The following is a 15,775-nucleotide window of genomic DNA, read 5'->3' on the forward strand; positions in this document are numbered from 1 at the left end:
ATTCCCCGTAGACATCCATGTTAAAACACCCAACTTTACAACACAAATAAACATGTTTCCCCAGTCCTGACAGCTGTACAGGGGTACATTTTTATAGAACACACATGTTTACATTTTAATAAGGCATTAAGTTAGGCACAGTGATAGTGTTGGTAAGGTAACGTAACCATGGTTACGATCCGCAGGCAGAACTACTCCACAGTATGGAGTATAGACACAGCATAGCACTAACAGACCCTCTAAGGAGTCGGATATTTAGTTTTTCTGGTAAGTTCATTTGTCTGAGTGGTTTTAAGCCTTTCTTTTTCAAGAGCGAATATGCGCATTAGCATTAGTATTATCAGAGCTAAGCATGAAATGCATTGTGCTAACTTAGCTAGCAGCTAGCATTGGAGTTATCTCCAGCCTCTCATCCAAAAATGGTCACTTCTGGCTCCAAAAATCAATGGCAACGGCCAAAATGCCAAACGGGTGTCGAAAAACCAATGGCTGACGTCATGGTGGCGACGTTCATTATTTTATACAGTTTACGGTGTGAATTCATGAACATGGATGCATGCGCCTACATGGTTGCAGCTATTCAAATTTGCACTTTCCTCTTCCATGAGTCGTCTCAGGACCCATAAGATGTATTTTTGTGACCCTTCTGAGGGCACCAGAGCCCTAGGTTGGGAACCACTGGACAAAACTTTCTAGTTGGTTCACACAACCATCTAATAATGTCATGTTAGCCTATATAATGATACATCAGATACAAGGGTGCATTAACTGCAGAATGATACTTTGATACTAGAGGTATGTTTTGGTGATGACACGTCTGCACTTTTACTTTACTTGGATTTTGACAGCGCGCATCATTTGTTAAGGAGTATTTCTACATTGTGACTTTCACCTAAGTAAAGCATCTCTACCACCCGTCCATCTACAACTGTGCAGCTCACCGGGGACTCTCTGAGCTGCTGTAGAGCTTCCTCCTCCTCCTCCTCCTCCTCGGCACGGACGCGCCCTCCCCCTTCAGCGGAGCGGATCAGCGCGCGGTGGATGCGCTCACACTGGAGTACAGAGCTGCATCAAGGACAGGAGGGAAGCACTTTGACCAGCACTGAGGAGCGGCACGGTGCGTGCTGCGTTTTCTATTGGAAGAACAACTTGGGGATTTCGGTGCAAGCCTCAAACTTACCTCTGAGGACGGAGGACGACTTGTCGGGTCAGCATGGCATCTCTCATGAACTCTGCCTGCCTCCTCTTCTTGCCTGTTGCTCTGCTACTGAGTAAGTACTGAACATATTTGCGTGATTCTGTGGAAAAACTTGTGTTTCTGAACAATGCGTAACTTCCACTGCAGCAGTGGGGATGTTTGGAGTAGTTCTGCCTGCGAGTCATTGCGCGTAATCGGATGGCACGGATGCATATCTGGACTTTGACTGAATCTTTATGATGCCTGTTTAATAGTCTTCTGTTGTAGCCTTCGTCCCCTCATTTTCTAGACTTGACTCTGTCCTGCATCTCTGTGCACTGCAAGTTAGAGTGTCCCGTAGCTTCACACATTCATCTCCAGCATCCAGCGGAACATGTGCCTTTGCTGCAGGAGCCATCCGATCAGGGAGAGACCATATAGAAATTAATAAAAATAGCCTAAAGGTTGTGGATGCAGCAGGAGGAGTGATCCCGTGTAACAGTGGAATATGGTCTATTCCCCCCAGCTTTTAATCCTGTTGCTAAATGGTAACTTTATTAGGCTATAGTAATAGTGCAGCAACGGTAGATTCATTCATGTTAACTAGGCAGATGATGGGAACCTTATGTCAAACCTACAGTGGAGGTTTCTCTTGGGATTCCCATCGACCACTTTGCAAGTTCAATAAAGTAAAGTGATAAATTAAAGGGGTGCTCCAGCAATTTCATACTGCACTTCCTTTAAGTTGGGGGACTCAGACAGATTGGGAAAAGAATGGTCAGAATCAGTTCAGCAGAGGTTGTGATATCCTGACTTTACAAGGATAGCTTGGATCCCAAAAGTCGAAGATTCAAATCATCAGTCGGAGACCCCTCAGTCAACTAATATTCTTCAAGTCAAACAGTCTTTTTATTTGTTTGTCATTGAATGAGCTGTGCACTTCAAAGGACATGTCCTTCCTCACATTCAGCTGCAGAGTGAGTGGCCCTTGATTTCATGCTGCTCTGGTACAGGCAGCTGCGGTCCCCAGATCCAGGGTGAGAGTGAGATGGAGGCAGCTGAGGCTCTGCCTGCTCAGGCTCCGAGATAGCGTTATCTTCTGCCTAATGCTTTGAAGTGGTGAATTCATAGCTCTTTGCAACTTTATAAGATACTGTCTGTGGCTTTTGTTTGATATCTAGTGTCGGCAAATAACGTTGCACCTTTACGATCTGTAGCAAGTGTAGTTAGCACGTATAGACTTGGAGGGCTAGCTTGGCTTGTTTAATGTTTAATGTGATGGTCCCTGTCACCCTGCGGTGACTGTGGCTCAAAGGAGGAGTGGGTCGTCCACTAATTGGAAGATCAGCGGTTTGATCCCCGGCTCCTCTAGTCCACATAAAGAAGTATCCTTGGTCAAGACACTGAACCCCAAACTGCTTGCGATGCCTGTTCTATTGGTGTGTGAAATCATGTGAATCGTCACTGAGTAGCAGGTGCCACCATGTGTGGTAGCCTCGGCCACCAGTAGGTGACTTTGTGTGTTAATGAGTGAATGTGACATGTAGTGTAAAAGCACTTGAGTAGTTGTAAGACTAGAAAAGTGCTACATACTGTAAGTGCAGTCCATTTACCATTTACCCTGAACGTCCCACCAGACCCTGCTCAAACTCTCAAACTCTATATGGAAAAAACTCTGAGTCGGGTACAGCACTAGTATGAGGTTCTGGGTCTGCACCATTACCACACCAGCACACGCCTGTTGTGTGCCAAGAGGGCAAGGTCTGCACACCATTTGACAGTTAATGTAGTATGCAGATACAATGGATTTGCCACTAAATCTCAGCATCGAGACAGAGTCAACATTCAGGCTTTCATAAAATCATTTTTTGAGCATTACTGTTAATGCAGGCAGTTATTTGTTAACAAGAAAAGCTTTTACCCTGTTTCCTCAGCTTAAAATTATGTGATTGCTGCCGCTGACTGATAGATTGCACTCCCCCATATTAAGGGGGTTCTCTGGCACACTGAAATGGAGTGGACCCACTTTTCTATAGTCAGTGTTTTACAATCAATAGATGTCACTCGGCAGCCCCCAGCTTGGTGAAGTGGGCAGGAGTACCGACATGGAAGCCTGGCAGTGTACTGCTGAGGATGGGGCAGCAAGAAAGTGTGTTTTAGCCACTTAAAAAAAGTCCAACCTAAAACAATCTATAATAGTTTGAGTGTAAGCGATTTACCAATGGGGAGCTAGAGCCTTTATATCATTCTCTTCAAAGCCAGAATCCACTGAGAAAAAACAGTAATTTAACACTGCTGGACACAGGAGCTGCTGGTTTACCGATCACTTAGTATTTTTTGTGTTATTGAGAGACTATGGCTGTTAAAAGGGTCAGTTCAGATTCACCAAAGTCACACAACAACACAAACTGATGGAGGCAGCAGTAGAAAAGCAGTGTCCATGTTCAGTGGGCCAAAATTACTGTTGTCAGTAGAGTCAGGTGGCGGATTACAAGAGCATTGATGGGGAATTGAAGCTGTTAACACCCTCCGTCACGGAGCCACCTGTGTGTGAGTAAAGTGCCAAAAATGTTCTCAATATAGTGTACATTTAAATTGTTATTAATTTTTTAAAGTGGCATAAATAAACCTATGCAGCTGACCATCCGCAGAAGTACATTGCTCACCTTCCATGGTGGTACGCCTGCCTGTTTCTCCAAACTGGGGGTGTGCCAACAGACATTTACTGTAGGTAATACACTGACTATGGATAAGGATCTCTTGCAACCCCACCTCAAAACATCTGAACTATCCCATTAAGTCCATAGAATAGGTCGAGCTCCAGAAACACTGGATCTTACATTTCCCATAATGCAACTTGAAAGCACATTTCATCAGACCCTCCTTGTCTGGTGAATGCCCACATCTTCCAAACTCCATGCCCTTAGTTTGTAACAAAAACGTTTTGTTAAAAATCTATAAAGTCTCTAGAATAAAGCTAAGGTAACCTAGGTTACATCACTATGACATCATCATGGTTATTTTGTTAAATTTTGGAGCCACAGGTGACGTTACACAACAGTTTTTTTCAGGCTGCATAGTAGCCTACTCTTCATGATGAATAAGCTGAACTTGAGATCTGAAATTGGTGGAGTGGCCCTTTAAATGAACAAAAATACTATATTGGTCATCTGAAACAAATCTAATCCACTTTAAACTACACTATATGTTAAAACCAATCATCGTCATCATTGATCGTCGTCCCATGCTGCTGTGGATGTCAGAGCAATGTGGAAGAGGGGGTAGATGGGATGGGGCTCCCATGGGAGTGTGACACCGTCGGGGGAAAGGAAAAAAATGTCCCACGGATGGAGATAAATGATGAATGAATCACATCTGTCCCCCTCCTCTTGCACAGCAGAGTCTCTGGAGACTCCGTTCAGCCCTGCATCTGAACCTGACGGGGAAACACTTCTGTGCTGCTGTCATCTCATTCGCTCACTCTGTCCCTCATGTTACTCTCACAAAAGGAAAAGAATAGGCTTGTTACGTATTAATACAGGCCGATATTTTTACATGAAACTCTTTCTTTGTTCCTATCAAAATGTGTGCGTGTGTGTGTGTGCTTATGGCGATATGTGTGTGTGTCCATGAGCGGTGCTTGCGGTCACCTTTGACTCCGACTATCATTAGTCACAAATTCTATAAATAACTTATCTGAAGATCAAAACCTGTTAGGAAAGAAAAATCATCCTTCACTGCTTCAAATACACTGAAACAGTTATTAAAACATAAATTGGCTAGGATTATTAATAGGACTAGTATTTATAGCTGCCTTTGATCACTATGGATCTTTACAGCACATAGCTCCTATTCTTATGTGCCATACAGGAGCACATCAGTGTGGAAAGTCTTTCCCGTTTGTTTTGTAAGTCGGCTCTCAGTCACGTGGGAGGAATTTCACAATATTTATACAACATTCTGCAAATGTTGCAAAAAAAATCAAAATGTTTCTCAAAGGAGAAAAAGGAGGGGTTTGAAGCAGAAGAGTGAGAAAATTTAATCTGCTCAATATGCGCACACATACAGACGTTTTATGTTTTGGGTTTGGCTCTCTTCCTCAGCAGCATCAAAAGGGTTGTTCTTAGGTGTCTCTGGAAATAAAGGAAAAAAAGAAATGGCACACTGATTACATCATAAACAAAAAGCTGTTACTACAAAACAAGAGACCTTTTTTTTCATAAAAGATATTTAGACATGTCACAGTGGGGAAAGCTAAGGTGTGAAATATAAAGCCGTTGATGACTGTATTCAAGTTAATTGCTTCAATTAAAAGGTTCTGGTCTTGTACATGCTGTGTGCCAAAAACTGCAGTTCTTTAAACGGCCACTTGAGGCTGAGCCAAAGGGATAGTGCACCCAAAAATGAAAATTCAACCATTATCTACTCACCCATATGCCGATGGAGGCTCAGGTGAAGTTTAAGAGTCCTCACAACACTTGTGGAGATCCAAGGGGAGAGGGGGTAGCAACACAGCTCCACCTAATGGAGGCTTACGGTGCCCCAGATTCAAACGTCCAAAAACACATAATTGAAACCACAAAATATCTCCATACTGCTCTTCCGTAGTGATACAAGTGTCCTGAAGCTGGCTACAGTGAGGCTAAAAACAGAGTTCAAATGACTTTTTTCCAAACAACTTTTTATGTCGGGGCTTCAAGACACTTGGATGTGTATGTGTTTTTGGACGTTTGAATCTGGGGCACCCTGAGCCTCCATTAGGTGGAGTTGTGTTGCTACCCCCTCTCCCCTTGGATCTCCGCAAGTGTTGTGAGGACTCTAAAACTTCACCTGAGCCTCCCTCAGCATATGGGTTATTTTTGGGTGCACTATCCCTTTAATCCCCATAGACACCAATGTTGAAATGCCCAACTTTACAGCAGAAATAAACATGTTTACAGCCTGGTACAAAATATGTTTTTTGTCTTTATAGCTTATTTCCTTTTTCATGACAACTCTAAGGGGGTGAATATTTATTTAACTCACCTGTTTACATTTTATTAAGGCTTAAAGTTATGCATAATTAATGCATAATTAAGGGTGGGCCGCTTTGAGTGACTGTCTACTGATAGTGTCCTCGGCTTTTAAGTCAGATCCACCCTTCACTCCTCCTCAGCACCAGCCTCTTGCCCAAATATGATCACATCTGGCTCCAAAAAACAAAGATGGCGACAGCCAAAATGCCAAACTTGAGGCTCCAAAATTGGAGTCCAAACACCAGTGGCTGGCATCTCAGTAGCAATGCCCATTATTTTTTACAGTCTGTGTTTCCTACTTCAAGGAATGTAAAAGTCTGTCGTGCACCATCCTGTGAGGAATGTGCTCTGTTGCAATACTTGTGCCTGTTGCGGTGGTTACCTGCAGCTTCCCTCTTGTATTTTGTTTGGTTTGATAGGCTAATTGGGCCAAAAGGAGAAGTGCCGCCTTACCTTAACGAGTATGACTGTGCTCTGCAGTTTGCAGGCTTGTGAATAAGCAGATCTGCACCCAGCCAGTGCAAAACTGTTAATGAGCTTCTTCTTTGGAAAAACACACAAAGAGTACACACTCAGTCCAAAAACAAGATAGTTCACAATGTCCGGATATGTAGGCGGAGGCCTGTAATCCATTCTTGGGCTGACAAGTCATGGATCTGTGTTGTTTATCGTGATTAGATCGTCCCAATACCTCTGCCTGGCACTGTGATTCAAATTCTTCTAGTACAGTTCCTTTTCTTTCTTTTTTCCTTTCTCCATCGGTTTTGACTGATGACAGTTTTTAGTCAAACAAAACAAAAGGTAAGCGCATAAACCACCATGGCACAGGTAGATTACAAGATTGTGCCCCCGTCCCAAAATTTAAAGGTGTAGTATAATTCTGCAGAAAGATAACTGATTTAATCTCATTTCCAAGTCGTCAAATACCGACACTTTGGGTTTGAAGTTTAGTCTGACTACCAATTTAAGGATGTCCGTATCAATATACGGGCTGGAAAACAGGTTAGTGAACAGTAGAAGGCAGCATGGAGGCCAGTGAAAATGTTATGGTGGTTGATTCTTTTTTATATCTCTTGCTCATTCAGTCTCTCTCTCAACCTTGGTGCTGACATTTTGAATAAAATGTTTGAGTGCTGCTTGGATGGAGATGAATGGTATTATGTGGTGTTGCGTCATTGCATTGCAGGGGTAAGATTAGTGTGCCCACCCATCATATTTCTGTCACTGCTGATCAAAGCCAATCGTAGCTGGAGCCAATAAATACCCTTAACTACTTAAGAGTCATTTGTCCAGAGAGTGATGCTGATTATAACCTTTACCAAAAGCCAGATTTTATCGAGTGTTAGTGGCTTAGTTGATCAGTGGGAAAGGGTTTTAAGGTCATACAGTAGATAAATGCTAATGTCAACATGCTAACATGTTTACAGTGACAATGCTCCAATATCAATGTTTTATTATGGTTGCCATTTTAGTTTAGCATGTTAGCACACTAACATTTGCCAATTAGCACTTAATACAAACTGTTAAATATGACAGTTTACTGCTAATAGGGGTTTTCTGTCAGTAACTTCCTGGACTCCCCTCTGGTTGCTTGCTGTTTTTACACTTTGTTTGTTGTACAGATTAAACAAAAAATATATAACGTGTTATTTAGTTAGCTTAATTTGTGGGTATGCACGTTTTGTTACTTTTGGACTGAGCCAGGCTAGCTGTTTCACCATTTCCAGTCTTAATGCTATGCTAAGCTAACTGGTTCCAGGTACATTTTTACTGTAGAGACATGAGAGCGGTTTCAATTTTTCAGCAAAATCTTGACAAGGACGCGAGTAAGTGTGTTTCCCAAAATGTCAAACTGTTCCTTTAACTTTATCTCAAAGTGGTAGTATCGACTATAGTTAATTTATTGGAACACCGGGAGCCTCTTTCTATGTCTGTCCTCCTCTCCCGCTGAGTTTCAGTTATCTGTTTGTCTCCTCTGTCTCAGCTCAAAAAGCTGCAAGTATCAGGGCCAGAGACACAGAGAGGTTTCCCCTGGGTGCAGGTCTCCTCTGTGCGTCATCAGCGCCCCAATAATCACATTAAAAGGACTCCATGGGCGAGGGGGAGAATATATTTGGCTTTTAATTGTTCTCCTCAGGAAACGCTTCCTAACCTCCCTCTCTCGCTAAGTTCCCCCACAGTGGGTCGACTGCAGTGCTTTTTAGAGGTGGTTTTTTTTTTTTTAATGCAGCACAGACACATGTAGTGGAAGATTCCTCATTAAAATAGGTTTAAAAGTCTCGTGGAAAACTGCCTGCGCTTTCCCTCCGTCCTCCCTCCTGTCCTCCCCGTGTGACTCACAGAGATCACAGTCTCTGCTGCTGAGCACACACACAGCTGTGTCCACCACACTGCACACTTTCCTTTCCTTCTTCCCCCCTGCTTCCTTCACCCCCCTCTTCTTTCCTTCCTTACTCCTAGCAAACCTCATTTCCTCGTTTCTCTTACTTCTCGTGTCTCTGCAGTCATTAATATCTCTATGCCATCCCTCCATCGCTCCTCTTCTTTTTTTATTTTATACTTGCTCATCTCTCTGCTTCTGCCTCTTTCATCATCTCCTACTCTTTTTTTCTCACTCTTTTCTGTGCTCCCTTCGTCCTTTTCATCAGGGATTCACAAATATTGATAAATGTGATAGCAAGAATCCTGCGTCACATGTGTCAGATCAAAGCAGAGCTGCTTAATTTCCAGGATATTTTTTTTTTTTAAATAGAAGGATCTTAAGAGATGTCCTGGGGTGAGATGTACAGTATATAACCCATGTGGGCCATACGGTCTGACTGACATGTGATCTCAGGAGATCACAAGTGAGGAAACATGGCAGCAGTGATTACTCTGCACCAAAGATGGAGCGAAAATAAAGGGACCATTGAGACACTTGCCCCTCCTCTCATTCACTTCCACTGAAGCCTAACTTGACTGACCAGGTGAAAACATCATCCAGTAATCATTACAAGTCATTAAAACAGCTTCTGAAACAGCTCACCGTGAAGATGCACACTGTAAGTCCTGACTGTACAAGACAAAGCAGGTAGCAGCTGCACCTGTCTCCTCTTTCAGTCAGTTCAGCCTGAATAATCCTGAAGCTGAACAGTCTCCTGAATCGTTAGTGTCACTGTGTCTCAACTTTTGCATTGGAGCTCTACACACTGGGGACTGAAAGTCTGAGAGAATATTAAAAAAAACCTCCTGCATGGAAACTATACAATGCTTAAGTTTAGTAAAATATTGCAATTATGGCATATATTCATTCTGGTTAAATCTGCAAGAAGAAACTTTTTTGGCAACTTGAGGGCAGCAGGATTAAGTTATGAACACAACATTGAGATAGTACCTTTAAGTTGATATGGCAAACTTGTTTGCAAACAGTCGCTTGTTTAAGCAACACATGAATAAGCAACTGCCCGAAAACTTTATGTGAGCGCTGAGAGTGAGCCAGAAGAGTAAAGTTGCGGGCCAGACGGCGAAACAAAGAGCTGAAACTCAGTATAAAGCCAAAGGTCTAAATCTCTATAGTTTCATCACTACGAGCTCTTTCATGTCATCCCACTGTTTTCACATTATTATTTGATTCATTTTTATTTTACAAATACCAAATGTAGCTACTTTAAAGTTATAATCTGACATTGTCATGAAATCAAACCCCATTTGTTGTACTATTTATTGTCAGCATTTAATCAGCAATAGCCTTTCAATGTATTTACATTCAGTGCTTATTCCTCTAATAGTCACTTTTATTGAAAGTCACGCAACGGCGTAAGGAAGTTATGACAGGCCGCAGTGCACACTATTATGACTGGCCCTAGTGCACACTATCGTGCATGCATTGTCTTGATGCAAATAGAGACTTGACATTGGGCAGCATCAACATACATATTACCCAGCAATTATCATGGCATATCTGTGAAAAATATCAAAGAAAGTAAGAAATTAATAATTTCATTGATTTTTTTTTTTAATTGTATATTGATAGACTTTATCGCTTACATAGATAGAAGCATATCATTTTGTTTTAGATAGCTACTGACTATTTAGAAAAAGAAAAAGAAAAGAGAAAACCATGACATAAATGTGTTTGCCTTTTTAACAAATGGCACCATTTTTAAAGTAATAATAGCATGTGTATCCGTATATCCGCAGCGAATCTCACAAACTACTGGTCCAGTCAGCCTAATATGTTGTGTGCACATTTATGGCTGTATGCTATAGGTCTCCCATGGTTGCGGTGATTCACATTTAATGAAAAAGCCTGTTTTATTGGCTGCTTTATAACATCACTGACTGCTGATTCCTCAATCCTCTTAAGTGGTTAGTAGGGGCTGCAAGTTTTCCAGAAATCGTCTCGGCTAAAAACAACAAACCTCATTGTCTGTTCCAGGTCACATTTTGGTATTTGTCGTGGCTCAAAAACTGACATCTATATCATACCTGATACGTTGTGATCCACTAAAGTTAGGCACAATACTAGATAAATAAGTCAGTTGTTTTTTTTCCACCTGTTTTTCCTAATCTGCCTGGTCCTATTTCCTCCCCTCCATCTTTCAGCCTCCCATCTCCTTCTACCTTCCTTCACATCCCTTCCTCAGTCTCCCTGTTTGTGTGATCTTATCTTCAGCATCCAATTGTTAATGAACATGCAGACACCCCTTGTTGGTAGAGTAATGCCTACACACACACACACACACACACACACACACGCACTTAATTAACAGACAGAAGGATATGTGAACATGCACATACGCACTTAAATCTTTCAAAGGCCCTTAAGCCCCTCTAAGGGTACACTTGAATCTTACACCAACAAACACACTGAGCACATATACAACAGCATACACACAAATGTTACACACTCACACAAACACACATTAGCGCCCTGCATTTTTTTTTTATCTGCATCTCCTTGATTTCCTTAGGGGGGGATTGTTTTTGTAAGTGTGTGTGTATGTAAGCAAAGTGTGACAGTTTTTATGCGTACACACGTGTAGAATGAAGAAAGGATTGGATTTAGACAATTAAAACCACAAGCTTTGAGTGTGTGTTTGTGTGTATGTATGTGTGTGTATGTCAGAGTTTTCCTAACAAATACCAAGTAATGAAGTACCAGCAGAGCATGACTCTCTTTTCCCTATCCACAAACTACACTGAGCATGAATATTCATACACACACACACACACACCACACACACCCCCCCCCCACACACACACACACAGAGTTTAAAGACGCTGTATGGCATGCACCCACACATATACTGTATGAAGGAGTCACTGTCCTCTGTTGTAATCAGTCAAATTGAATTCATCTCCTGTTCTCACTGTGTGGTCATGTGTGTGTGTGTGTGTGTGTGTGTGTTGGCATGTAGCTCCTCAAACCAAAGTTTTAATCTGAGTGCATATGCATATATGGGTGTGTGTGTGTGTGTGTGTATATGTGTGTGTGTGTGTGTGTGTGTGTGTGTGTGTGTGTGTGTATCTACACTAATTCTCCCAAACCCCTCTTCCCACAAACACACACACACACACACACACACACACACACACACACTCTTCACCCTGCAGTGTGTACAGAGAGCATATAGGAATGTTATTGGCAAGAAGGAGAGGACTGGTTGTCCAAGGTCAGCCGAACTCTTGTCTTTTGGTCAGTCTCCACATCCCACACACACACACACACACACACACACACACACACACACACACACAGACATATACACAAATACACAATTCTATAGGGAAGCAGTGCAGAGAGTGTTCCCTTTCAGTCTGAAAGTAGCAAGGGAAATAGAGAAAAGTGAAAAATTGCAATGTAGTTTACAGGAACACAATACAAGCGAAGAGTAAGAGAAGTGTTATGGAGGTGAGTGAGGGAGGCAGAGGACAAGCGGAGAGAGAGGACGAAGAGAATAAGATGGAGAGAGGGAGGAGGAGTGAGGGATAGAGACGCAGGGAGAGATCAGGACCTGTATTTATCAGGCCTGTCAGAAAAAGGCGGACCATCATGGATCACTGACCAGAGCCTCCGGACAATTCAATTTAATAAGATCTGAAGCAAAAGGGGAAAAAAAAGAGAGAGACAGAGATCCTGCAAAAGCTCTCCAACTGAGGAAACTTTGAATAAAACCCAGCAGAGAGGAACGGAAAGACGGAAATGGAGAAAGAGAGACAGATAACACAGAAAACCAACCATCATGTCGAGTGAAGGACGAACGGGGTGGAGATCCATTTGCCACACAGGTTCAAAGGAGGAAGACTTCTTTGAGTACATCAGCAGTGTAAACAGAGACAGGGGGGCATGTCGTAACTGATGATGTCGTCATTAATCAAAATGTAATCAGGCTTCCCTCTAAATGGGCCGAAAATGTGATAACGCCTGTTAGTGTAATAAATGGCCAGATTATGTAGCATCTTTAGATTGATAATGCTCTCATCTTATCCCTGATGGGCAGACCATTATCCAGCAACACTACACTCAGAAAGGCTCTGCATGTGAGCAGGAGCAGACTGGCGACCACTGCAGTTCGCTAATGCACTTTATGCACAGCACACAGTTTGCTGGTGTTGTTTTAAAGCTGCAGTAATTGATTTTTTGTCCACTTGGGAGCAACTGAACCCACTGTATACAAAACACTGACATATTTTCACCTATAAACAATTAATTATGGCTAACGTGTTCTCAAACAATTGCCTATTTAACTCTCTAGCAGAAACAGAGCAACATTAGCATTTATTTGGAGTCTTGTTTCTGGCCACCTGACACATGGTAGTTAAATCTTTAAACTCTCCTTAATCCGTTTGAATCTCTTTTAACTCCTGAGGGAGATATATCTGTCTCTTTAGTTGCTAAATGGTCCACTATGTTCATCAGCTAGTTGCTAACTTTGTCTGATTGCTGTTTGGTGCTGGGCAGGCAGTCGGTGAGAGTTTTCACTGAAAACAGCTGCCTGCTGCTGTAAAAGAAGTTTATGAGAGCGGTGTGTAAACCTGAAGGTTAAATGATGTGTAGAGCTGAGAGGAATTGAAGAGTCAGGTGAAAATTCTCTGTGCGTTCATCACTACAAGGGCCCCCTTTCCCCTGGAAACATTAGCTCCTTTGACAGTAGCCCCTTTTACACTGCCAGATTTTCTGTGTGTTGGGCCGTTTTGCCATCAAGCTGCGAGCGTTTAGACACACAGAGCCGGATTGGCGAGTTGATCCAAGGTGCCCAATTTTCTGCCTCGTAGGGTAGTCATATTGGTGGAACCTTTTTGGTTTCAACAGAACGAGGCGGCCTTCTGCAACGGGAGGGGCTGTTGAAGACTTGTGGGAGGAGCTGTTGATGACGCCGCACGTGCGACCCACTGGTGGTGGATAAACAGGAAACAGCTGATAGCAGGAATGAGCAGCTAGTATTAGTAGCAAGAGGGAAACGCAAACCTGACAGACACTGTAAAGATGAGCAACTGGGGAGACAAAGAATTGCGTGCCCTCCTTGTCCTCACAAATGGAGAGGCCATTAACCATCAGATGACGGGAACGGTGAAGGATGGGCCAACTTATGAGAGAATCGCCAAAGGACTGACCAGCCGCGCTTTCTTCGGAGTACGTCACTGTTTACGTCACATGCTGAGCTACACGTTTTATTACTTGCTCACGCCCCCCCATTGCCCCGAAAAATACACATGTATAAGGTATAGGTAGGCGGCATTTTGCCCCACTCCTCAATTTTGTTTTTATACTGCCAATGCTGAAAGAAGACTGATTGGGCTTTCCTGCAAATTTGCACAATTCCTGTCTAAAAAGGGCTACTGCCTCTTCAAGGTGGGAATTTCATACTGTTATGCTGCCTCATCATCACAAACGTGGAATGGGGTGACAAAGTCAAAAGCAACGTCGGTATAGACATGACAGTGGGCAGGACAGGATCATGGTGGCACAGGTGTGAGGTTTTGATGATGTGCTATGTGTGTGATCCACTTTTTTAAAGATGTAGCTGATAGCAGTTAGCAGCTAACTCAAAGAAGAAGAGCAGCAACCAAAAATGTCCACAAATTGGGAAAACAATGAGGTGAGGGAGCTCCTTACGAGAACGAGAGCAACTGCTATATAACTGAGATGGTAAATTATTCTTGGTGCCATGTTAATGCCATTGTTGTTATTTAGAAAGCACTGCTGGCACATGTTTTATGTCACATTAGAGTCACTCTTGTGCTACGTCACACCCTTCACACCAAATGTGCTTCCTCAGAGTCAGCATGCTGTCTAAAATCATGTCGCTGTTGTTTGGTTCTGAGTTAAAATTCAAAGGCAAAATAAAGAAGGGACTTCACAGTGGCCCAAAAAGGGCTATTCAGTGACTGTTGTTTGAATGTCCACTCAAGATGCTCTGTTACTGTTCAAAAATAGTTCCAAAATGAAATTTTTTAGTGATGTTACCTGGCCGTCAGCTGGACATCCTTCCTGAGCATCCTAGATACATCTAAATATGACAACAAACATGAGCTGAACTCAAAGCTTTCTATATACACAAAAGACCATTTCCTCACAAATATTGTTCACAAATCTGTGAGCACTTCTCCTTTGCCGAGATAATCCATCCCACCTCACAGGTGTGGCATATCAAGATGCTGATTAGACAGCATGAATATTGCACAGGTGTGCCTTAGGCTGGCCACAATAAAAAGCCACTCTAAAATGTTCAGTTTTATCACACAGCACAATGCCACAGATGTCGCAAGTTTTGAGGGAGCGTGCAATTGGCATGCTGACTGCAGGAATGTCCACCAGAGCTGTTGCCTGTGAATTGAATGTTCATTTCTCTACCATAAGCTGTCTCCAAAGGCGACAATTTGGCAGTACATCCAACCGACCTCACAACCGCAGACCACATGTAACCACACCAGCCCAGGACCTCCACATCCAGCATGTTCACCTCCAAGATCGTCTGAGACCAGCCACCCGGACAGCTGCTGCAACAATCGGTTTGCATAACCAAAGAATTTCTGCACAAACTGTCAGAAACCGTCTCAGGGAAGCTCATCTCCATGCTTGTCGTCCTCATCAGGGTCTTGACCTGACTGCAGTTCGTCGTCGTAACCGACTTGAGTGGGAAAATGCTCACATTCAATGGCGTCTGGCACGTTGGAGAGGTGTTCTCTTCACGGATGAATCCCGGTTTTCACTGTTCAGGACAGATGGCAGACAGCGTGTGTGGCGTCGTGTGGGTGAGCGGTTTGCTGATGTCAACGTTGTGGATCGAGTGGCCCATGGTGGCAGTGGGGTTATGGTATGGGTAGGCGTATGTTATGGACAACAAACACAGGTGCATTTTATTGAAGGCATTTTGAATGCACAGAGATATCGTGACGAGATCCTGAGGCCCATTGTTGTGCCATTCATCCACAACCATCACCTCATGTTGCAGCATGACAATGCACGGCCCCATGTTGCAAGGATCTGTACACAATTCCTGGAAGCTGAAAACATCCCAGTTCTTGCATGGCCAGCATACTCACTGGACATGTCACCCATTGAGCATGTTTGGGATGCTCTGGATCGGCATATACGACA

The 15,775-nt window shown here is 43.0% G+C and overlaps 1 protein-coding gene across 1 annotated transcript in view; it reads left to right on the plus strand.

Annotated features, from left to right (window-relative positions):
- The first annotated feature begins 934 nt into the window (after positions 1–934).
- nrn1la (neuritin 1-like a) overlaps positions 935–15,775 on the plus strand; it is a 116,226-nt gene continuing 101,385 nt past the window's right edge. The window contains exon 1 of the mRNA XM_049575188.1: positions 935–1,271. Coding sequence (XP_049431145.1) covers positions 1,214–1,271 — 58 coding nt within the window. The 5' untranslated portion in view covers positions 935–1,213. The remainder of the gene's footprint in view (positions 1,272–15,775) is intronic.

This window comes from Epinephelus fuscoguttatus, linkage group LG4, assembly GCF_011397635.1.
Source record: "Epinephelus fuscoguttatus linkage group LG4, E.fuscoguttatus.final_Chr_v1".
In the NCBI taxonomy this organism is placed as follows: Eukaryota; Metazoa; Chordata; class Actinopteri; order Perciformes; family Serranidae; genus Epinephelus; species Epinephelus fuscoguttatus.